We start from the raw sequence: 24,210 nt of genomic DNA, 5'->3' as shown, positions 1-24,210 counted from the left end.
AGAGCAAACTCATTTTGTTGTACTTCCCCTCAAAAACATATAATTAAGAAGATACTTCTGCTATGAGGAAAATTGTACCATGAAACTTAAAAGTTTTCTTTTTGGTTATCTACTTTTTTCAGATGTTCAACATCCTCAATTATTACATGTAATCAAGACCTACTATTTCAGGGATTTTTAAGCAAATGTGTATCTGAGGAATTAAATTTTTTTCTCACTTATTCATATTCCTAGAAGAATGATGATAAAGGAACATCATAAGAAAGTTTATAATACTAACTTGTATTTAGTAACAAATAATTTGTCCTAGAATCTGCATCTATCAAAATGTCTTATGTATCAAATTCTAGTTTACTTAAAGGATACACATTTTAATATATATTATATTTTAATTCTTAAACATTTTTACATTTTGCACAGATTGATTTTTAAGACAAAATTAAAAGAAGAGAAAATCACTGAGCACCCAATAAAGACTTAGCATCTCATTTGTATCCTTGAGCTATCTTTTGTTGGAGTAACTGTTCTAAAACTAAAATTGCTTTTCCTAAATTACATTTTTCCTTTATTTTCATTGAAAGTACAAAATAAAGGACAGTAGAAAGCTCTCATATATCTCTTAGTTACAGGTCTAGATTGGTGCTCAGAAGGTATTGTATAAAATACTTAGTGAAAAAGTTTATTTTTACTCAAGATAAAACTTCATGCAATTCTCATTTTATAGACACCAAAGCTAAGCTACAGTTCTCACCACATTCTATGCATGCCCTTGGATCTTCAGATTTCTGTCTATAACTTAAAAAATAATACAGTAGACTGGACATAACTTTGAAAATGATTTTTAAATGTAAAAACTATAACAGCTTTACAGCATACATGCATAGCGGTCTGCCAAGGAGACTTAGTGTCATTTCTATGCATGTTTACAAGATTTTTTAATGCCAAACATAGTTAAATCCATGTTATCCTACTAATTTTCATTATGTTTGATAGTGGGCCATACTCTCAAAGCCTAAAGAATACCCCTGTACCAATTATGAGCATCATTACTCATTACTCTGAACAGTTAACAGAGCTACATCAGATGTTAATTTGTATTTAAAATGTCTATTTAAAAATATATACTTAAAACCCTGACAATCTGTGTCAGATTTATGTTATATTTCACATCAACACCATTATTTGCAAGCAGAAAGGATTTTCTGGAAAAAGGATTTTCATCCACATACTTAATATTTTCTCCTTGACCTAAATGTATACATTTACACAAATGGGATAACTGCTCTTTCACTACGGTTTGGTTTCCACTGAGCCATATTTCCACTCTATTTTAAATGTAGACATTTATAGCATTAGGGATGGAGACATTAGGGATGGAAACTTTGGCAATTTGCATTAGCAGATTATTGCTAAACAAGTAACACTCCCAACCACATTCCCATATTCCCATCTTTGTTTATGCCCCCAACCGGGGACATGGTGCCTCCATTAGACCTATGTATAATAATACATTAGCTTAGATAAAAGCTACTCAAAATTGCATATGGTGTCCATCTATAGAGACATTTCCTCCTTTTCATGTTTTCTCCTTGTCTTCCATATATGGAGGAATGAATAGATGTTTTATTTCTATGTATATATATTTTTAAATGGGATCATATCATTATTGAAACTTTTTATATTGCATTGACAGAATTTTCATACATAGTGTCATATATAAAATGTACTTGTAGGTATTATATTGATATATTGGTTAAAAAATATCAATGAAATTCAGTCTAGTTAGCTTAGGGAAAGAATTTAAAAAGTAAAAAGTAAAATTGAGTTTTGGTCCAGCAGAGGAAAGGTCTCAAAGTCTGACTGATATGTTGGAAAACTAATAATTGTATTCAATATTTTTCTCTAAGACCCCAGGAGGGTAATAATAGCAACATAGTACTTTCTTTTTTTTTTTAATTTTTTTTAAAAGTTTATTTATTTTGGGGAGAGAGATGACAGAGCATGAATGGGGGAGGGGCAGAGAGAGAGGGAGACACAGAATCTGAAACAGGCTCCAGGTTCTGAGCTGTCAGCGCAGAGCCTGATGCAGGGCTGGAACCCACAAGCCATGAGATCATGACCTGAGCTGAAGTCGGATGCTTAACTGACTGAGCCACTCCGGCACCCCAACAACAGCACTTTCTATAATTTAATAGCAACATATGCAAGCCATATTGATTTATTTGTGCAAAAAATTACCCATTTTAAATAATGTTTGACTTTCAAAAATATTTTTTTCTGTAAATACAAAATTCTATTATTAGACATAAATATGGCAAGGCAGGACAAAAGAAGCATTTTATTAAACTAAATGCTGTGTAAAATTTAAGGGATTAGTTCTTGCATAAAGATATCCTATGCTTTTATATAAACCAAATTTTAAATAGACTAGTAGAAAGAAAGTTTTTGAAAGAATGTATAAAATTTCTGCCAAACCATTTTAGGATCTTTAGAAAAATTTTAATCATTTTTATGAAATATTTTTGCATATTCTTGATTTAAAAACTGAAAACTATCACCACCCATAAATTAACTTGAAGAATTAAGCAAATGAATAGGTTGAACATTTTGATTGTTTTGAGCTATAAAAATGTCAGTTTCATAAATTGCAACGAAGTAACTTCCTAGTGTGTGTGTTCAGCTATGAGAAGAACCTTAGATGGCTCTTCCCACATTGACTTGCAATCACACAGTTTTATAAAGCAGTATACATTCTTAATGTGAATGTTTTATAGTTTACTGTACTGTTTTAGGCTCTCAGAAGAAGCTAGAAAACTAAACTCAATCAAAATGGCTATGCATAGCCAAAATAAAAATAGTCATTTTTTTCCTATTACTGAAAAACCACAATTCAAAATTTAGAAAAGACACAGTCACTTACTTTGGTAGAGTTTTCAAATGATTTTCTCTTAACTCCAAGATTCGCAATTTGACAAGTCTGGAGAAGTGAATAAAAAAATTGCTTCTTAATATTTCTCTATAAAATCCTATTCCTCTGATAGAGTCAAGTATCACTGTATTATCCAAACAACTATGTCTGGACATTACACATCATGGTTACAGATTTTAAAGAATTATACAAATCGGTTATAAGTAGAGTTGTATCAACATTGGACAATGACAAATATCATTTTACTAAAAATAAAGATTATTCAAAGATACCACTGGATCCAAGTAATCTAAACTTCATGTTTTATAAAAATATATTCACTGTTATTTAATTGTATGTCACAGATTACTAAATATCTACTTAATACCAGGTGCTGTATTCACTGGAACATGGTAATACTGTCCCTCAAGAGACTATAAATGAACTTGTATAGCAAATAGCATAGTATAGTGGTTAAAAGTTTGAGTTTTGTGGTTAAATCTGGATGAAATCCAGACTCTTTCATGTTCTATCACTGTGACATTGGGTACATTAATCAACCCTTCCTAACTTAAGTTTCCTCATCTATGAATCCTACATTTCATACTTACCTACTTGCTAAGATCTATAGTGTGAGACACACTATTGTTAAAATGTCTATAACTGAGCTTTCAAATGTACTTAGTTGAAGCTACTTTACAACAAATATTAATTGGATTCTCTGAATTCTTGGTGTTTTGGGAATATTTCACTATTTGAGCTATGTCTCTTACATTTACTGGGCTTTTAGATATTCATCTAGGTCTCTTCCTCTTTTCTTTGGGTTTTGACTCCTATCAAATTCTAATTTAATTTTAATTTTAAAACTCCTCATCACTATATGAAAAAAAGTGATTCAGTTATTCAGAGCACGGGTATATCACTAGTAAGATTTCTTAAACATTTATATCTCTCAAATCTTCTTAATATTTGTACTAGTGTGAAGATATTTTGTGACTTCTTTTGCCTTTTAGGGGCACCAAATCTCAGGCTTTGGAAGGAAATTTTGTAATTCTTTTTTTTTTTTTTTTTAGTTTTATTTATCTATTTTGAAAGAGAGAGAGGGCAGGGGAGGGGCAGAGAAAGAGAGGGAGAGAGAGAATCCCAAGCAGGCTTTGCACTGTCAGCACAGAGCTTGATGTGGGGCTCGAACTCACTAACCATGAGATCATGACCTGAACTGAAATTAAGAGTAGGACGCTTAACCAATGGAGCCACCCAGGCGCTCCAAATTTAGTAATTCTTTTGTTACGCTATCCAGCTGAGGGTTAAACAACTGTTTAGATTACAATAATAAAGTAGAACATATTTTGGCAGACAATTTACACGAAATTAAATTCTAATTCTAAGTGGTTTTGGATTTGGTATTATGTTTTCTGTTGGCCCAAATCTCTTCCTTCACATTAAGAGTACTAAAGAGAACTGAGAAAAATTTAACACATAAAAGTATGGTCTAGGATGATAAATATTCTCTGATTTGATAAATTAAAAAAAGTGTAATTATAGTGCTGGAGTCAGTACCAGAGGACAGAGATAGTTATATGGACAAATTTTGAAATGTCAATTCATTAAAAAGTAGGTAAATGCTCTTTTGAAGATCTGTGAATTTTAAAAACTGTCCAACTATATTGTGTTCATAGGTGTATGATATCATGATCCGCAAAAGTAATGGAATTTGGGAAATGTTGATTTGCTCTCTGTATATAAAATGAGGCTATTACATGTTAAGGGACTTAAATAACAGTTCTTTAAAAATTTTTTTTTAACATTTATTCATTTTTGAGGGACAGAGTGTGAGTGCGGGAGGGGCAGAGAGAGGGAGACACAGAGTCCAAAGCAGGCTCCAGGCTCTGAGCCATCAGCAAAGAGCTCAATGCAGGGCTCAAACCCACCAAACTGTGAGATCGTGACCTGAGCCGAAGTCAGATGCTCAACAGACTGAGCCACTGAGTCACCCCAACAGTTCTTTCTTTTAATGTTTATTTATTTACTTTTTGAGAGAAAGACACACACACACACACACACACACACACACAGACAGGGGGAGGGACAGAGAGAGGGGAAGACAGAGAATCCCAAGCAGGCTCTGCACTGTCAGCACAGAATTTAACAAGGGGCTCGAACCCACTAATTGTGAGATCATGACCTGAGCTGAAATCAAGAGTCAGAGGCTTAACTGACTGAGCCACCCAAGTGCCTCTCTACTGAGTTCTTAACACCAACAGATAGGTGTTGAGTTATACTCAATTTATTATTTGAATAATTTCAAAAGTGATCACTTAGAAAAATGCAGTTGATAATAAATAAAAAATATCTTAAGTTTTAAGATACATCTTTTATATATAAAAAAATAGTTCATTGTTGAACACTTGGAAAACATTGAAATATATGAAAATTAAAATTATCCATAATTTCACTTCCAAGGAACCAGTCTTTTAGGTCACTCATAATTTATATTGAAATTGGTTAAATATAGTTTATATATTTTATTATAATATACTCCTAAATATAACTTATCATAGGAGTTAAAAGAACTATTTCCCTAAACCAGATTATCAATTGACATAGTATTGTCATACAGATGTGTCATAATACGTTCAATTAATCTCCTAGACAGATGTGTGCCTTCACTTCTTTCATATTGTAAATAATGACAAATATCCTTGCCCATAACTCTCAGTGTGGTATCTGATGTGGATGTCATACATTTCTAGAAATAAATTACAAAGGCAGTAGTAGCAAATATTTTCAAATCTTTTAAAACACACTGGTCTGAAATTCATCATCCTTTCTTAATAAAAACCCTCGAGAAAGTCGGGATAGAAGGAACATACTTAAACATCATAAAAGCCATTTATGAAAAGCCCACAGCTAATATCCTCAATGGGGAAAAACTGAGAGCTTTCCCCCTGAGATCAGGGACACGACAGGGATGCCCACTCTCACCGCTGTTGTTTAACATAGTGTTGGAAGTGCTAGCATCAGCAATCAGACAACAAAAGGAAATCAAAGGCATCAAAATTGGCAAAGATGAAGTCAAGCTTTCACTTTTTGCAGATGACATGATATTATACATGGAAAATCTGATAGACTCCACCAAAAGTCTGCTAGAACTGATACATGAATTCAGCAAAGTTGCAGGATACAAAATCAATGTACAGAAATCAGTTGCATTCTTATACACTAATAATGAAGCAACAGAAGACAAATAAAGAAACTGATCCCATTCACAATTGCACCAAGAAGCATAAAACACCTAGGAATAAATCTAACCAAAGAGGTAAAAGATCTGTATGCTGAAAACTATAGAAAGCTTATGAAGGAAATTGAAGAAGATATAAAGAAATGGAAAAACATTCTGTGCTCATGGGTTGGAAGAATAAATATTGTCAAAATGTCAATACTACCCAAAGCTATCTACACATTCAATGCAATCCCAATCAAAATTGCACCAGCATTCTTCTCGAAACTAGAACAAGCAATCCTAAAATTCATATGGAACCACAAAAGGCCCCGAATAGCCAAAGGAATTTTGAAGAAGAAGACCAAAGCAGGAGGCATCACAATCCCAGACTTTAGCCTCTACTACAAAGCTGTCATCATCAAGACAGCATGGTATTGGCACAAAAACAGACACATAGACCAATGGAATAGAATAGAAACCCCAGAACTAGACCCACAAAAGTATGGCCAACTAATCTTTGACAAAGCAGGAAAGAATATCCAATGGAAAAAAGACAGTCTCTTTAACAAATGGTGCTGGGAGAACTGGACAGCAACATGCAGAAGATTGAAACTAGACCATTTTCTTACACCATTCACAAAAATAAACTCAAAATGGATAAAGGACCTGAATGTGAGACAGGAAACCATCAAAACCCTAGAGGAGAAAGCAGGAAAAGACCTCTCTGACCTCAGCTGTAGCAATTTCTTACTTGACACATCCCCAAAGGCAAGGGAATTAAAAGCAAAAATGAATTACTGGGACCTTATGAAGATAAAAAGCTTCTGCACAGCAAAGGAAACAATCAGCAAAACAAAAAGGCAACCAACAGAATGGGAAAAGATATTTGCAAATGACATCGGACAAAGAGCTAGTATCCAAAATCTATAAAGAGCTCACCAAACTCCACACCTGAGAAACAAATAATCCAGTGAAGAAATGGGCAGAAAACATGAATAGACACTTCTCTAAAGAAGACATCTGGATGGCCAACAGGCACATGAAAAGATGCTCAACGTCGCTCCTCATTAGGGAAATACAAATCAAAACCACACTCAGATATCACCTCATGCCAGTCAGAGTGGCCAAAATGAACAAATCAGGAGACTATAGATGCTGGAGAGGATGTGGAGAAACGGGAACCCTCTTGCACTGTTGGTGGGAATGCAAACTGGTGCAGCCACTCTGGAAAACAGTGTGGAGGTTCCTCAAAAAATTAAAAACAGACCTACCCTATGACCCAGCAGTAGCACTGCTAGGAATTTACCCAAGGGATACAGGAGTACTGATGCATAGGGGCACTTGTACCCCAATGTTTATAGCAGCACTCTCAACAATAGACAAATTGTGGAAAAAGCCTAAATGTCCATCAACTGATGAATGGATAAACTGATGAATGGTTTATATACACAATGGAGTACTACATGGCAATGAGAAAGAATGATATATGGCCCTTTGTAGCAACGTGGATGGAACTGGAGAGTGTGATGCTAAGTGAAATAAGCCATACAGAGAAAGACAGATATCATATGTTTTCACTCTTATGTGGATCCTGAGAAACTTAACAGAAACCCATGGGGGAGGGGAAGGAAAAAACAAAGAGGTTAGAGTGGGAGAGAGCCAAAGCATAAGAGACTCTTAAAAACTGAGAACAAACTGAGGGTTGATGGGGGGTGGGAAGGAGGGGAGGGTGGGTGATGGGTATTGAGGAGGGCACCTTTTGGGATGAGCACTGGGTGTTGTATGGAAACAAACTTGACAATAAATTTCATATATTAAAAAATAAATTAATAAATACATAAATAAAAATAAAAAAATAAATAAAACACACTGGTCATAACACAGTGCATGAAGGTCATAACATTCTGCAATTCTATCAGCGGTATGTGAACTGATCTTTTTCCTTAAACTCTATAAACAGTTTTTATATAACAGAATACAAAGCTCTTTATTCTCATTTTAATTTGTATTATTTTTATTGTTTGTGAGGATAAACACTCCATGTGTTCACTGGCAATTTGTACATTTAATTATAAATGGCTCATTCTGTCAATTACCCATTTTTTCCCCCTAATGAGCTCTTTGTCTTCATACGCATTTGTAAAATTCTTTATATGTTAATGATATAATTTGCTTTCCATATATAGCACAATGTTTTCTCAGTTTATTGTTTTACCTTAATTTTAAAATACTTTCTGATATTATTTTATTTTAAATGTATTTATGTAGTCAAACCTATCTATCCATTTATTATTTTTTCCTTTGTTTCTAAACTGTAGAGGTATTTCTCAGTCCAAGAGCCCTAAATATTCATGTGTGTTTTTTGCCAGATAAGCTCTCATTGTATTTTTTTATATTTAACTCTTTAATTTCCCCAGAATTTATTTGATTTTTAATGATATGTAGAAACTTAATTTTACTTAATTTTGTACAAAATATTTCATTACTAACTTTGTCTCACTTAATGAATAATAATGAGTACTATGTTTAATCACAATTGTCACTTTTGAAGCCTCACCTACTGGTGCTGGTAACATACTCACTTACCTATGGTGAAATAAAATTTCATAATTTAAATTTCTTATTCTTACCTTCCAAAATTGGCTGGAAGAAATTCAAGAAAGGCGTCATTCAGGTAGAGCTGGGTCAGATTTAGAAGCTGCGTGAAGCCATCAGGGAGTCTAGAAAGGAGTTAAAGGTTTAGTCACTGCATGGATGTTGCCATAGAAACAGAACAAAAATATATATCTCTAAGGAGAGAAAATAGATGCGTAATACATTTTTCAACTCTCCTTTGGTATCATAGTAATGGAAGAATTTATTGAGCATGTTGTTACAGCTTGAAAATTTTGCTTGTTATTAAAATAAATGGCATTCACCCACCTCTACGCTGCCCTCCTATGCTGAGATTTATGTCACCATTATATCGTCTCTTCCTGTTGCCCTAACCTCATGCACACCAGTGAGATATTTTTTATAGAAATTTCAAGTTGTATGCCATGTTTTGCAATTTTAAATTTAATATTCTTTCTTAACAGAATATTCACATTTATAATCAGGCAAGGGTATCTCCTTACTCTTTCACTAAATCATTAACATGTGTGTCTACCTTATCGCAATGGTGACCAAAGTTGGCCAAAAGGACAGAAGAAGCATTCTGTCCCCCTAACTGATAATGTATGTGAATTGTAACTTAAATTTGTGCAATTAATTCTTAACAAAAATGACCAAGAAGATTGAAACTATAAATATACAGAATCCTAAAAGCTTTAAGAAGCATTAAAAAGGTTGAAGATATATCCTTTGTGAAAATTTACCATTTGGATGAAATAATCATTTGCAATATTTAAATATTTTTCACCAGAAAGACTTAATTCAAGGATTTTCCTGGAGACTTTTTCTTAGCAGATGATTTAATTTTTTTCTATGATTAAATTTCTATTTAAAGATCTTTAGTGACTTCATCAATGGTCTAGATAAGACTATGCTCTTTAATAAAATACTTCTCAATAGTGTTCACATTTGCCTTCCCCTCAAATTACAGCCTATCTCCCTCCTTGCATTTACTGACAAATTATTTAAAGACCTGCCTATACTCACTGCTTGTTACTACTCCACAAGCCATGGTTTTCTGGCATCTACCCCAACTCTATTTCTGCAACTGCACTTGCCAAAGCCTCCAATGACCTCTAAGTCTCAAGCCCATTAACTTCATTTCATTTTGTATCTAGCACTGCCTAGCAACAGTTGTCATTGATTGTTCTCTCTTTCTTGGCTTCTAATACACCCTTTTCCTATTTCCCCTCCTCCTCTTTCTGGGATACTCTGGGTTTCATTCCATGGTTTCTCTTCCTCTGGCCAGTCTTTTGTTATGAAAAGTTATGTATCCAGAACAATACTTATGCATCCACAACATCATTTAATAAATAGAACCTGTGCCTTTAAGAAACCCCTGAGTGCCCATCCCCAACTACCTCATCTTCCTATTCACCCCTCAAATTCCTGAATGATTCTTATCAATCTGCTTTCTAGTTTTACTATACCTTCTTAAACCCTAAAAAAAAAGTGTGGTTTTTGCATGTTTTTAAACATTATATAAATCAAATCAGGAATCAAATCAGTTTCAGGAATATTTTCCTGAAACTTTTAAAAGTCAGCATTAGTATGAAATTCACCCATTTTGATGTCAATAATGACTGATCACCATCATATACTATTCCACTGTATGCCTACCCCACAATTTATTTATTATTCCCTTTTTAATGAACATTAAAGATGTTTCTAGTTATTATATTATAAATATTGTTTATGTAAATATTTTTTAACATATGTCCTGGTGATTACGTAAGTTATATCCCTCATCATAAGGGATTAATGTGCCACAGGAGCAGCCCTCAACTAATGACTAGTAAGACTCAGCTCCTTCACCCATTATGTTTCACAACTCTGTGATATGTTTTATGCTGTTTCCCAGAGCCCCCCCAGAGAGATTAAGGTCCAGTTGTCCATACTAGTAAATAGTTTAATAACATACCCTCAACAAGTATTTCTTGAGACCAGTTCCTAAATATACTGTGTGAATTCTTTTCTAAACACCTGTTTCTGGGGAGTCCAAACTAAACACAATTAATATTTTTACATTACTTTGTAGGAATTATTCACACAGTTAGGGGACTATTTTTATATTGATTGTTTTTACTGTAAATATCTTGCTCCAGTTTTGTTTTTGTTTTTGTTTTTTGAGAGAGAGAGGGTACAAGTGAGTAAGGGACAGAGAGACAGACTGAGAGATGGGGGGAGAGAGAGAGAGAGAGAGAGAGAGAGAGAGAGAGAGAGAGAAGGGGGCTTACCAAAGTGGGGCTCAAGTTTTACCCAAAGTGGAGCTCATGTTCATCCAAAGTGGGCCTGAAACTCACCTGAAGTGGGGCTCATGCTCACCTAAAGTGGGTCTTGAGCTGCTGAGTTGAAGTCAGATGCTTATTAACAACTGAGCCATCCAAGTGCCTGCCAGTTTGTATTTTGAAGTTGGACTGTTTTTATATGACTACATAGAGTTTGTTTCCATAAATTTTCCCTTAAAGAGAGGTAGGATTCATGAAAATAGGAAAGAAAGACAAAGAAGGCAGAGGAAGAGTAAGGGTTTTATAAATAGAAGTGAGAATTCACCTTAGAGGAGTGGCAAAGGGAAGATGAGTTCTAGAGAAAATACTTTATGTACAAGATATTAGGAGTGAAGATTTGAGAATGTCAGTAGGGGACAGGATTTAGAAGGTACTAAATGCTTAACTCAAAGGTTTGAGCCCTATCCTATAGGATTAAAAGGTATCTCAGGGAGATCACTGTTTTTCCCTAAGTTATCTTTTGTTGTAATACATTAGCTCATATCCTGATAGTATGGTAGTTTTTATGATAATGGTACAGATGTTCAATAGATTTCAATACACATTTAATTACTATTTTACTTTAACGTTCTTATGGCTCCTATACTTATTGGAAAGAAGGTATCATTTATGAATTTTTAAAAATGAAGATTAATACATGTAAAGTGACAAGAACGTTAAAACCTTTGATCTAATAATTTACTTTAACATTCTAGTTACTAACACATAAAAAGGCTTTAAAATGCTAAATTTCTAGTTATAGGGACAGTTTGAACCATCCAGCTTCCCTTAGAGTACTATTCTGCATATGTATGTGCCCTAAATGGTATTACATTATACTATTCTTTGATCAAAAATGTATTTCTTTATTGCTGCTTCTCTGGCAAAGGTTTTTTTTTTTTTTATGCTGCAGGAAAATTTGGTTTCCTATATAGAACACTTCTTTAAGGATTTAAGAATCGACCACATTGTGCAGATTCGAATTGTAAGATTGGACTGCTAAAAATAAGTTACATCAAAAAACAGAATACAAAGTAAGATAGCTTATTTTCAGGCTGGTTATAAACAAACATGTGGTGCCATTTCATATTGAACCTTTATTTTTTAAAGAATGTAGAGTTAAAGTGTATATTTATACAGTATGTCTTATTCAATACTATGTGTATTTTTATTTCAATTCACTTCAACAAGAATTTATTGAGTAATTACTCTGTGCTTAGATTCAAAATTAATGTCTTCTTCCTCACTTTCTTTGAAGAATTACACTCATAGATTTAGCAAAATTCATACCAATTGCTTTATACCAAACTGCTTATAATAAATGCTTGTACTAATTGCTTTGCACAAGTGTTGGGCACTTTCTATTCCTGGAATAAATTCGTTGGGGACAATGAATTTTAAAATTTTCCTGAGTAAATCTAGCATTTCAGTTTGAAAACCTATTATTTGGAAAATATATAAAGTCAGTAGCTATGCTAAAGAAGACATTTAATTCTATTGATTTTTAATTTTATGGTACAATTTTGTAGCTTCTAATAGAGACAATGGCCTCAGTTATCAATATTACCATTTACAGAGGAATGTACAATGATAAAGATGACAATCATGGATTGTCTTTATCCTTAATCCAAACTGATAGAACTTTTATCCAAGTGCTTCAATTAAATCTAACATTTTACACTAAGGGAGCTCACAATAATGAAATGCTTTTACTATCTAAAAGTAACTGATGATTTTCCACTTTTGACTGATACAATGAATTCAAAGAAGAATGTCTGGGGCACCTGGGTGGCTCAGTCAGTTAAGCATGTGACTTCAGCTCAAGTCATGATCTCACGCTCTGTGAGTTTAAGTCCCACGTAGGGCTCTGTGCTGACAGCTCAGAGCCTGCAGCCTGCTTCAGATTCTGTGTCTCCCTCTCTCTCTGCCCCTCTCTCACTCACACTCTGTCTCTCAAAAATGAATAAATGTTAGGGGCGCCTGGGTGGCTCAGTCGGTTGGGCTTCCGACTTCGGCTCAGGTCATGATCTCGCAGTCCGTGAGTTTGAGCCCCGCATCGGGCTCTGTGCTGACAGTTCAGAGCCTGGAGCCTGTTTCGGATTCTGTGTCTCCCTCTCTCTCTGACCCTCCCCCATTCATGCTCTGTCTCTCTCTGTCTCAAAAATAAATCAACGTAAAAAAATGAATAAATATTCAAAAAAATTTTTAATAAAAAATTAAAAAAACAAAGAAATGTTTCATATATATTGGCAAATAATTCTTTAGTAAAGAAGCACATTCGTTTTATTAATCACTTAAATTAAAAGTGACATATTCAAACTACAAAAAAGAAAGTTTACTACAGCAAACACCCATATAATTTAGTGGTTGAGCACATGGGCATTGATGTCAAAAGACCTAGGTTTGAATCACAGTTCTTTTAGTTGTTACCTCTGTGACCTTGTAAATCTTTGTAAGATTCAATTTCCTTATTTGTAAAATGATGATGCTACTATCCACTTCCAGAGTTGCTCTAGTGATTAAATGATTATCTGCCCCATAGTAAGAACTCACTAAATGAGATCAATTATATTACTTGTCCTTGGTATTACTTTTATTCTGATCTTTCAATATTAACTACAGTACTAATTTAAATACTTTTATTAATGCTATCTTTATTGTTAGAATAGGCAAATTAAGATTGGCCACCAACCTCCTTCTTCCAATACTTTTTTCTAATTACATTTACTTTAGAAGTTAAATGAAAACCTATTTGACCCCTGATAGAATAGCTCAATCAAATTACATTACAGGTTTTATAAACTGTGATTAAGAAGTCAATGTAAAATCTTCTCTAACTGAAAAGATACTTTACATTTAAATATTTTGTTTTATACATTGTAAAATTATAAAATTAATATAACTATTTTACAGTATAATTTGGAATATAAAGGGAAAAGAAAAAAATGCACATAAATCCACTTTCTTAACAGCCATAATTACTATTTTAGGTATTTATTTTTTAAATTTTTTATTATTTTTTAGTGTTTACTTGTTTTTGAGATGGAAGAGGGGGAGAGAGGGAGAATCAGAAGCAGACTTCAGGCTCTGAGCTATCAGCAAAGAGCCCAACGCAGGACTCAAACTCACAAACCACGAGATCATGGCCCAAGCCAAAGTCAGATGCTTAACTGACTGAGCCACCCAGGTGGCCCCATTTTAGGTATTTCTAATCTATTTTCCAATTAAATGTTTTAACATCACTGAAAAATAGGATCATGATTTCTCCCTTTACTTTGTAATTATCTTTCAATTTTGCTATATAATCAGAATCACTACATAATCTATCTTTCAAACTAGGACATTTTTGAGAATTAAAAATGAGCTGTTATTAATCATGTCACATCAAGTGGTATAAACTAGGATGATTTGAGCAAACAGAGACATATGGTTACCCTATATATAATCTTTGTATCCATCCAGTAGATGTACCATAATTTATTAGCAATGTCCTTAATGTTATGCATTAAAATGTGTCAAAATTTTCAAAATGTAGCTTTTAATTTAAACCAAAATCAAATGTTTCTTCAGAATTGGTGAAATACAGCAAAAGAATCCCAAGCATCTAAATACTATCTTAATGTGTTTCTATCTGTAAAAGAGTATACAGATAATGTTTACCTATTTCATAAGGTTACTGAAAAGATGAAAATGAAATAATGTATCTAAAAGTATGAGACATGATAGACTCTCAATAAATGTTGGTCCATGCTTTTCTCATTAAGTAGTTTTTGTTTTCAATTTTTTCGTGGTAATTTTCACCAATGACTTGGTTAAGGCATTCAGACTATACTATAAAGTTCACATCTAAAACTAAAACTAAAACTAAGATAATAATACTGAAAACTGTAACTTTTATATTCTAGGGTCTTTATGACTTACTGCTTCATAGAAATCTTGAGTCAAAGAAAATGAACAGAAAAGCAAGAGGGAAAAACCAATGAAACCCAAATATGGTGTTTTGAAAAGAGCAACAAAATTGACAAATCTCTGGTCAGACCGATCAAGCAAAAAAAAAGAAAGACACAACTTATGGATTACAAGAATGGAAGAGAGAGCACCACTAGAGAACCTGTAGATATTTAAGGGCTGATAAAAGAACATTATAAAAATTAAGATGCCAATAAATTTGAAAACTTATATGAATGTACAATTCCTGAAAATCACAAACTATCAAAGATCACTCAAAAAAAAAAAAAAAACAGGTAATTTCAATAGTTATTATGGTATTTAAATTTGTAATTAAAAAACTTCCATTAAGAGAAGTCCAGGCTCAGATGGCTGTACTGGCAAATTCTACCAATATATGAGGAGGAAATAATTCTAATTCTGTACAAACTCTTATAGAAAATAGTAGAGAATGATTCCAAACTATTTTTATGAGGCCAGTTTTTACCCTGTTACCAAAGCCAGGCAAAGAAATTACAAGAAAAAAATTTCAGACTAATATGCTTCATGAATATAGATGGGAAAATCCTCTACAAAATATTAGCAAATCAGAGCCATTAATTTATAAAAAAGTAATACTTCCTAATCAATTAAGGTTTATTCCTGGGATGCAAATTTGGATCATCATTCAAAAAACATTCAATGTAATTCACTATATCATTAGACTGAAGAAGAAAAAACATCATCATGTCAACATGTTTGAAAAAAAAAAAGAGCTTTGACAAAATTCGATATCCACTGATAATAAAAAGTCTCAGCAAACCAGATATCAAAGATGTGGTGGACAGATTCCAAGGTAGCCTCCATGACCCTCACTTCCTGATGTTCATGCTTTTGTATGATCTTCCTTAGAGTGTGATAAGAATTGTGACCTGCTTCTAATCAATGGAATATGGCATATATGATGAGATGTCACTCTCATAACTATATTATAATACTGTCTTGCTAGAAAATTAACTACTCAGCTGCTGGCCTTAAAGAAGCAAGCTCCTATGTTATGGACTGCTTATGGAGAAGGTCAACATGGCTGGGAACTGTACAATAAATTCACTGAGCTATACATGCCGTATGTAAAATATATCTTAAAAATCCTTTACAATTAGTATACTACTTAAATTGATTTTTGTATTGAGTAATTTTTTATTAATTCCCAAATTACTTAATGCTTTTAGTGTTAGGCATTTTTTGATGAAGTAGGACATACTCATTCATCTTTTGAAAAGTTAAACATATGGAAGGAATTCAGAGACATAGTCAAACCACAGTCTTTAAGCTTCTTAAAGATATAAATTATCATCGGATTTCTACTCCCAAAGACGTTATCATGATTCCTAAATAAGATGAGCTATTAGAATTAAAGAAATAGAAGTCAAAACAATTCATCATCTGCCCTGGATTATAACTCAAGTCAAGGACTTGGTTGCAGTCTTGGTGTGAAAAGTTACTAATGCCTATTCTTTGTTGAGAAAATTGCATTCTGGTTTAAAAGTTTTGGAAAACACTTTTCACAGTTGTTTTTTTACTTCCATACTCTTTTTAAGGTAGAAAAGTTGTTATTTTTCAAACATATCTTACTTCTTGATGTTCCATACTTTCTACTAAAGGCCTTAAATTATTTTACAAACCATTCACTGTAAAGATCTCCATCTAAACTTCTATCTCCTTCTTTTATATTCTGTTCCTAGTCTTATCTACAGACTCTTTTCATGATCCATAAAGAAACCATCCTCATTACTACCTCTTCTTAACTGTATTGATAAAAAATCTCCCTTCACACTCCCTTTGATAAACTTCCTTTGGTCTTCTAAAAAACACTCCACTCATTAAATGCTTTTCTAGTGGGCTTCAGTTTTTCCGAGTCTCCCCAACTCCATACAGACAGAAGACTCAGGATTTTTTTTTCAAATTCTATTATCAGTTTTTGTATAATTATAAGGTCAGTCTTACTCTGAGACTACTTATCTGTGTCCCATACCATTGAATTGTTTTAATCTCTCCCAAATATTGCTACTACTGTCTTTCCACGTTTTCTTTCTACTTCAATTGTTAAGTGACTTTAACATTCAGATTCATGATTTATCAAATCCATTCATTCCATGGTTTCTTGACCTATTTGATTGCACAGTACACTGTATCCCTATGACATAACATTAATTTGCCAACATTGACACATGCTGGCTCTCATCTTCCCATGGCATTTCTCTACTAACAGATCATAAGCCACAAATACCCATTTCTTTTTTTTAGATGATTTTCTTTTTCTCTTATGTTTATTTATTTATTTATTTTGAGAGAGACAGAGAGTGCGAGTGGGGAAGGGACAAGAGAGAGGTTGAGAGAAAGAGAATCCCAAGCAGTCTCTGCAATGTCAGCACAGAGCTCAACATGGGGCTCTATCCCATGAACTCAACAGATCATGACCTGAGCTGAAATCAGGAGTCTGATGCTTAACTGACTGAACCACCCAGGCATTCCCACAAATATCCCATTTCTGATCACAGCATCTTTACCATCCAAGTCTTTCATTTTGTTATCCTCATAGAATTGTCTTTTTGCTCTTCCTTGTACACAAATACTCTCCTTATCTGGTCATACTTAATTCATTTTCCAGTCTGAACTACATGATCAACTATTTTCATGCACCTATCAATTTATTAACCTCTTGCACTCTCGTGAACTTTCATCACATCCTTAGTGTTAATTTTCCATCATGATCATAACTAATAACTGTTTCCTTAGTTTCAGTGCTCTTTCATGGAATGTTGCCTGAAAGGCACAGGAAAATGATGACATAGTCTGCTTCATAGTAATGCCATCATGTGCCGATTAGGCCTTCATCATTATTCAGCAAAGCTTTTAATCATCTTTTGTTAAACTATTCTGATTTCATTATTTTCCCCCATCATTCTGTTAAATTGAATTTTAAATGCATGATTTAAAACTCATTTGTTATGTGAATTTCCTTTATATGGGTACATTATTATCCAATGGAAACATTAATATAAATAAAATGTAATCATTCATACTCACTTAGAAATGGGATTGACACTGGCTTCAATAATTGTTAAACACTTACAACATTTAATGTTTTCTGGAAATTCTTGTACACCTAAAATGTAAACAAATAAATAAATAAATAAAAAGGAACATGAAAATGTCCCAGCAAAAATTCTTCAAACTATAGTTCTAATATTAAGAATAATTAACTAAAATTATGAGTTAATATATAGTACAGATACAGTACAAATATACCATTAGGATAATCATTTAAATAAGTATAACAATGTAATAATATGTTAGTGTCCTATAATATATACATATTTTAAAAAATAAAATTTAAATGTTAAATAATATTTTAGCACAATAATACTTGGAAATTGGTTATAAATTGAAGACAATTGTATGCTCAGCATAAGATAGATCTTGGGTTTTCACTAATTTAAAGCAATAAAAATAACTAGGTATTTGATTATTAAGTGCTACTACTGTAGTAAGGGGATATCAGCAGATATAAGAAAACAGAAAGGAAAACCTTGGCTTCTTTTATAAGATTGGAAGATTGAACATGTGAAGGATACATAGGGATATATCACAAAACCAATAGATATGCCCAAACTAATGTGGGTCTCTAATAAATTTTATGCAATTCTTCTTGTTGGCTGCACAGAATGTAGTTCTACATCTGCCTGAAAGGGTGAAAAGGTGAACAACTCTTCATCGGGTCCTCTCTCCAGTCTCTGAGGCAGCCAGCCTGGCTCATCACCTATCACTCTTAGAGAACTGCTCATCTGCTGTCAAAGTTGTGCTGTGGGCTATGTAACAGAAAAACAGGTCTTTCTACAAAACTGAAACTCAGTAAACCACAAACTTAATCCATAAATGTGAGGGTCAAAGAAATAAAAGATGTGGAGGATATTTCAGTTGATACAAATGAATCAAATATAGTAGGTTATACAAGAGATAGAAGAGAGGGCAGCAATATGAAGCTATTCCTATATGTCTACAGTACTACCAGCTCTAAATTTTTGAAATTATTAAGGGGGTAATATTCCTATAAAGTACTAGACCTGCTCAGTATTTCATATTTGACAAGAGGATAAGGAACATTTTGTGGCAGGATTTTGTTGAACTTTTTAATGATGTACAGTCAAGAAAGAAAACCACCACCTTCCAAGATTCCATTGACCTACACCACCATGTCCACAGAACCTTGAAGCCCAGTGAAGCAGCAGGAGGACAGTCAAACCAAGACAGGTCATTTATCCACTGCAAAATAAGGGTACAAAAGAGGGTATGGAGACATTTCTCATGCTTTTTCTCCCTATGTGAAAGTTCATCAGAAACTATGCTGTCCTAAAGTTACTGCTGAAGTATTTTTGCTGCTTAGTTAAGAACCCAAGGAAGTGTAGGAGCTCTGTTACATACAAATTGAATGAGAAAAGCCAATTCTCTTTTTTGGAAAGGCCATAACATCTAGAGCCACCCTCCTTAACTAGACCTGAATAAAATGGCAAAGAAGTCAATATGTCAATCCTTGAGATGTCCTCAATATTTCCTCTATGGTATTTATATTTCCTTTGGATATCTGCAACCAACAGGTGGGTAAAGCTTCCTTTATGACTTTAGCTTTTTTGTTCAGCAACCAGTTGGGGCTCATTGCATACTGGTATACCTGATGCCTTATCTCCACACGTGCCTGCCTTCTTAATTATGTGTAAACCAAGACATAGAAGCAGAATCAAATTAAAAAATAATTTTAAAGAAAAGATTGTATCTCTTTATCTTCTACTGAAAATGTAATTCCCTTTTGTGGTGAAAATACTACTAAATTATTTGTTTAAAAACATATTATGTTGTTTGTAGTTCAAACTTAAACTTGATCAGAGCTGAGTCTATTGGATTAAGATGGAATCCCAACTTCATCACTTACTGGTTGGGTAACCCATTTAAATGTTCAATGTCTACTATGAAAAATGCTGATTATATGAATGGTTTCAAAGACAGTTGTGGTGAGGATAGAGAGATAAAGTAGCAAAGCAATTGGCACAAGGTGCTGCATAAATGTTACCTATAATGATTAGAAATACAGAGGAAGGGCCAAGATGATGGAACAGCATGGAAAATTTTTTTGAGTCTCTCATCCCTGAAATACAGCCAGATCAACACTAAACCATCCTGCCCACCTAGAAAACTGATTTGAGGCTTAACACAACAATCTGCACAACCAGAATCACAGAACTCAGCAGGTATGTGGCACGGAGAGGTGAACTGAGGGAGAAAGCTGCAGAGGGCAAGGAGCTGTTTTTGCTTGCAGAGAGAGGATGGACACAGGGTGGGGAGAGAGTATGGAAAGCATCCCCCTTGCCCAAAAGCAGCTGGACAGAAAAGAAAGAGTACATGAGGAACTGAAAGAAAAAAAGGGAGAAAGAAGAAAGGAGAGGGTTTAAGTTCCATGAAGACTCCAAACAGGGGGAGAGTGGAGTCTGAAACTCCACAACTCAATACCTGATGAAGCTATGGTGGTAAGAGCAAATCCCCAGGAGAAGAGAGTGAGGTCCAAGGGGTCCAATGGCCACATAGAAAGAGGTAGTTCATCTGTTGGGAGGGCAATTTGGTAGAGGCTGTGCGGCCACCCGACACTCAAAGGTCCCAATAGACACTGGAGAACAACCACATTCACTGGTGCTAGATCAAGGATGTTAATTAAATAGGAATCCTGGTGCCAGATGTGTGTTGTGATTTACCATAATCCTTCAAAGGCTACTGCTACACAATTGCATAAACTTTTTCTGGGGCAGGCTGGCACTCATCCACGGTCTCTGGGTATAGGCAGCAGCATTGTCCCACAATTGTTCCTGGGGGCAGGTGGGCACCTGGCCACTGCTCAGTGAAACCCTCCCCCAGGGGGTCAGAACAGGTCAAAGCCGCAGTCCCTCAGAATGAGGGGTTGGGAAACACAGCCACATCTGAGATAAAACTCAGGAGGGAGGTGTCACCTGGCAACCTGATGGCTTGGTCACAGGCAGTGTAAAAGTGGGGAGTGGACAGACTCTGGAGACAAAGGAGAGGTGCACGACTGCTGGTCAGGACAGCACAGAGTTCCAATACTATAGACAGGGTAGCTGGGTGATACCATTTTCACCCCTCCTGCACATGAACATGCACACCTAGAGGCACGGAACAAACCACCCCAGTAAGCTAAGGAGCACCATCTAGTGGAGAATGGAGCCTTTACACTAAGCCCCGCACACAGGGCCAACCAGCCTCTTCAGGAACAACACAAGTCTCTCCACCTGCTTAGTTTATGGACTATAAAGTGCTTCATAGTTTGACTTCTAGGGGAAAAGGATGTAATTTCAACTGCACTTCAATCTATTTTCTGGTCCATCTATTCAGGTTTTTTTTTTCCTGCTCTTATTCTTAAATACAGAAAGAGAAAAAAATTATTTTTATTCTCCAATTCTATTACAAATATTCTTCGTTAATTTTTTCTACTATATTTCTTACTTTTTTGTAAATTTCTAAAATTCTATTTTTTTTTACTTCCATCACTTTATTTTATTCTATTTCATTGTATTAACTTTTTCAAATTTTCAAACATTTTCCTCTTTTTTCCTTTTTTCCCCCCTTTCTTATCTTTCCCTTTTTTCTCTAATCTATCAAGCTCCTTTCAACAACCAGACCAGGACAACCTAGGATCTAGCATTCTTTATTTGATTTTTTTGTGTTGTTTTTAAGTTTTAATTTTTAATTTTTTTTACCATGTTAATTCCTTTTCTTCCAAAAATGATGAAACGAAGGAATTCACCACCCCCCCCAAAACAAAAACAGGAAGAAATGTCAGTCAGGGACTTAATCAACACAGACACAAGCAAGATGTCTGAACCAGAATTTAGAATCATGATAGTAAGTATATTAGCTACAGTTGCAAACAGATTAGAATCACTTTCTATGGAGATAAAAACTAGTCAGGATGAAATAAAAAATGTTATAACTGAGCTGCAATCTCAAATAGATGCCACAGCAGCAAGGATGGATGAGGCAGAGCAGTGAATCAATGGTATAGAGGACAAACTTATAGAGAACAATGAAGCAGAAAAAAAGAGACAGACTAAGGCAAAAGAGCATGATTTAAAAATTAGAGAAATCTTGGGGCGCCTGGGTGGCGCAGTCGGTTAAGCGTCCGACTTCAGCCAGGTCACGATCTCGCGGTCCGTGAGTTCGAGCCCCGCGTCAGGCTCCGGGCTGATGGCTCGGAGCCTGGAGCCTGTTTCCGATTCTGTGTCTCCCTCTCACTCTGCCCCTCCCCCGTTCATGCTCTGTCTCTCTCTGTCCCAAAAATAAATAAACATGGAAAAAAAAAAATTAAAAAAAAAAAATAAAAAAATAAAAATTAGAGAAATCAGTGACTCATTAAGGAACAACATCAGAATCATAGGGGGCCCAGAAGATGAAGAGAGAGAAAAAGGGGTAGAAGGATTATGTGATCAAATCATAGTGGAAAACTTTCCTAACCTTGGGAAAGATACAGACATGAAAATCCAGGAAGTACAGAAGACTCCCATTAGATTCAACAAAAACTCACCATCAACAAGGCATACCATAGTCAAATTCACAAAATATTCAGGCAAGGAAAGAATCAAGAAAGCAGCAAGGGAAAAAAGTCCTTAACCCACAAGGGAAGACAGATCAGGTTTGCCGCAGACCTGTCCACAGAAACTTGGCAGGCCAGAAAGGAGTGGCAGGATATATTCAATGTGCTGAATCAGAAAAATATGCAGCCAAGAATTCTTTATCCAGCACACTGTCATTTAAAATAGACAGAGAGATAAAAAGTTTCCCAGACAAACAAAAATTAAAGGAGTTTGTGACCACTAAGCCAGCCCTGCAAGAAATTTTAAGCAGGACTCTCTGAGGGGAGAAAAGATGGGGAAAAAAAAGACCAAAAACAACAAAGACTAGAAATGATCAGAGAACACCAACAGAAACTCCAACTCTATGGGCAACATAATGGCAATAAATTCATATCTTTCAGTATTCATTCTAAACATCAATAGGCTAAATGCTCCAATTAAAAAGACAGAGGGTAACAGAATGGGTAAGAAAACAAGATCCATTTAAATGATGTTTACAACAAACCCACTTTAGACCTAAAGACACCTTCAGATTGAAAGTAAGGGGATGGAGAACCATCATGCTAACAGTCACCAAAAGAAAGCCAGAGTAGCCATACTTACATCAGATAATGTATACTTTAAAATAAAGACCATAACAAGAGATGAAGAAGGACATTATATAATAATTAAGGGGACTATCCACCAAAAAGATCTAACAATTGTAAACATTTATGCTCCAAATGTGGAACATCCAAATATATAAATCAATGAATCACAAACATAAAGGAACTCATTGGTAATGATACCATAATACTAAGGGACTTCAACACTTCACTTATAGCAATAGACAGATCATCTAACACAAAATCAAGAAGGAAACAACGGCTTTGAATGACACACTGAACCTGATGGACTTAACAGATATATGCAGAACATTTCATCCTAAAGCAGTGGAATATACATTCTTCTCCAGTGCACATGGAATATTCTCAATAATAGATCACATACTGGGACACAAATCAGCCCTCAACAAGTACAAAAAGATCAAGATCATACCATACATATTTTCAGACCATAACACTTTGTAACTTGAAATCAACCACAAGAAAAAATGTGGAAAGATAACAAATATTTGGATGAATGGATAAAAAAGATGTGGCATATATATATACAATGGAGTATTACTCAACAATCAAAAAGAATGAAACCTTGCCATTTGCAACTATGTGGATGGAACTGGAGGGTATGATGCTAAGCAAAATTAGTCAGAGAAAGACGAACATCATATGACTTCACTCATATGAGGACTTTAAGATACAAAACAGGTGAGCAAAAGGGAAGGGAAGCAAAAGTCATATAAAAACAGGTAGGGGGACAAAATATAACAGACTCTTAAATACAGAGAACGAACAAAGGGTTACTTGGAGAGGTTGTGGGAGGGGGGATGGGCTAAATGGGTAAGGGGCATTAAGGAATCTACTCCTGAAATCATTGTTTCACCTTTTGCTAACTAAAAAAATAAATTATTAAAAAAAAGGGAAATACAGTTGACCCCAG

The 24,210-nt window shown here is 34.5% G+C and overlaps 1 protein-coding gene across 1 annotated transcript in view; it reads right to left on the bottom strand.

Moving 5' to 3' along the window:
- Positions 1-1,409: 1,409 nt before the first annotated feature.
- Positions 1,410-24,210, bottom strand: part of LOC116737732 (leucine-rich repeat-containing protein 7-like) — a 139,369-nt gene continuing 116,568 nt past the window's right edge. The window contains exons 4-7 of the mRNA XM_032594085.1: positions 18,068-18,146; positions 8,762-8,851; positions 2,921-2,977; positions 1,410-1,494 (exon numbers count right to left, since the gene is read on the bottom strand). Of these exons, the coding sequence (XP_032449976.1) occupies positions 1,410-1,494; positions 2,921-2,977; positions 8,762-8,851; positions 18,068-18,146 (311 nt within the window). The remainder of the gene's footprint in view (positions 1,495-2,920; positions 2,978-8,761; positions 8,852-18,067; positions 18,147-24,210) is intronic.

This window comes from Lynx canadensis, chromosome C1 (assembly GCF_007474595.2).
Source record: "Lynx canadensis isolate LIC74 chromosome C1, mLynCan4.pri.v2, whole genome shotgun sequence".
Lineage (NCBI taxonomy): Eukaryota > Metazoa > Chordata > Mammalia > Carnivora > Felidae > Lynx > Lynx canadensis.
The sequence above is the reverse complement of the archived record's forward strand: the minus strand, read 5'-3'. Positions and strand labels throughout refer to the sequence as shown.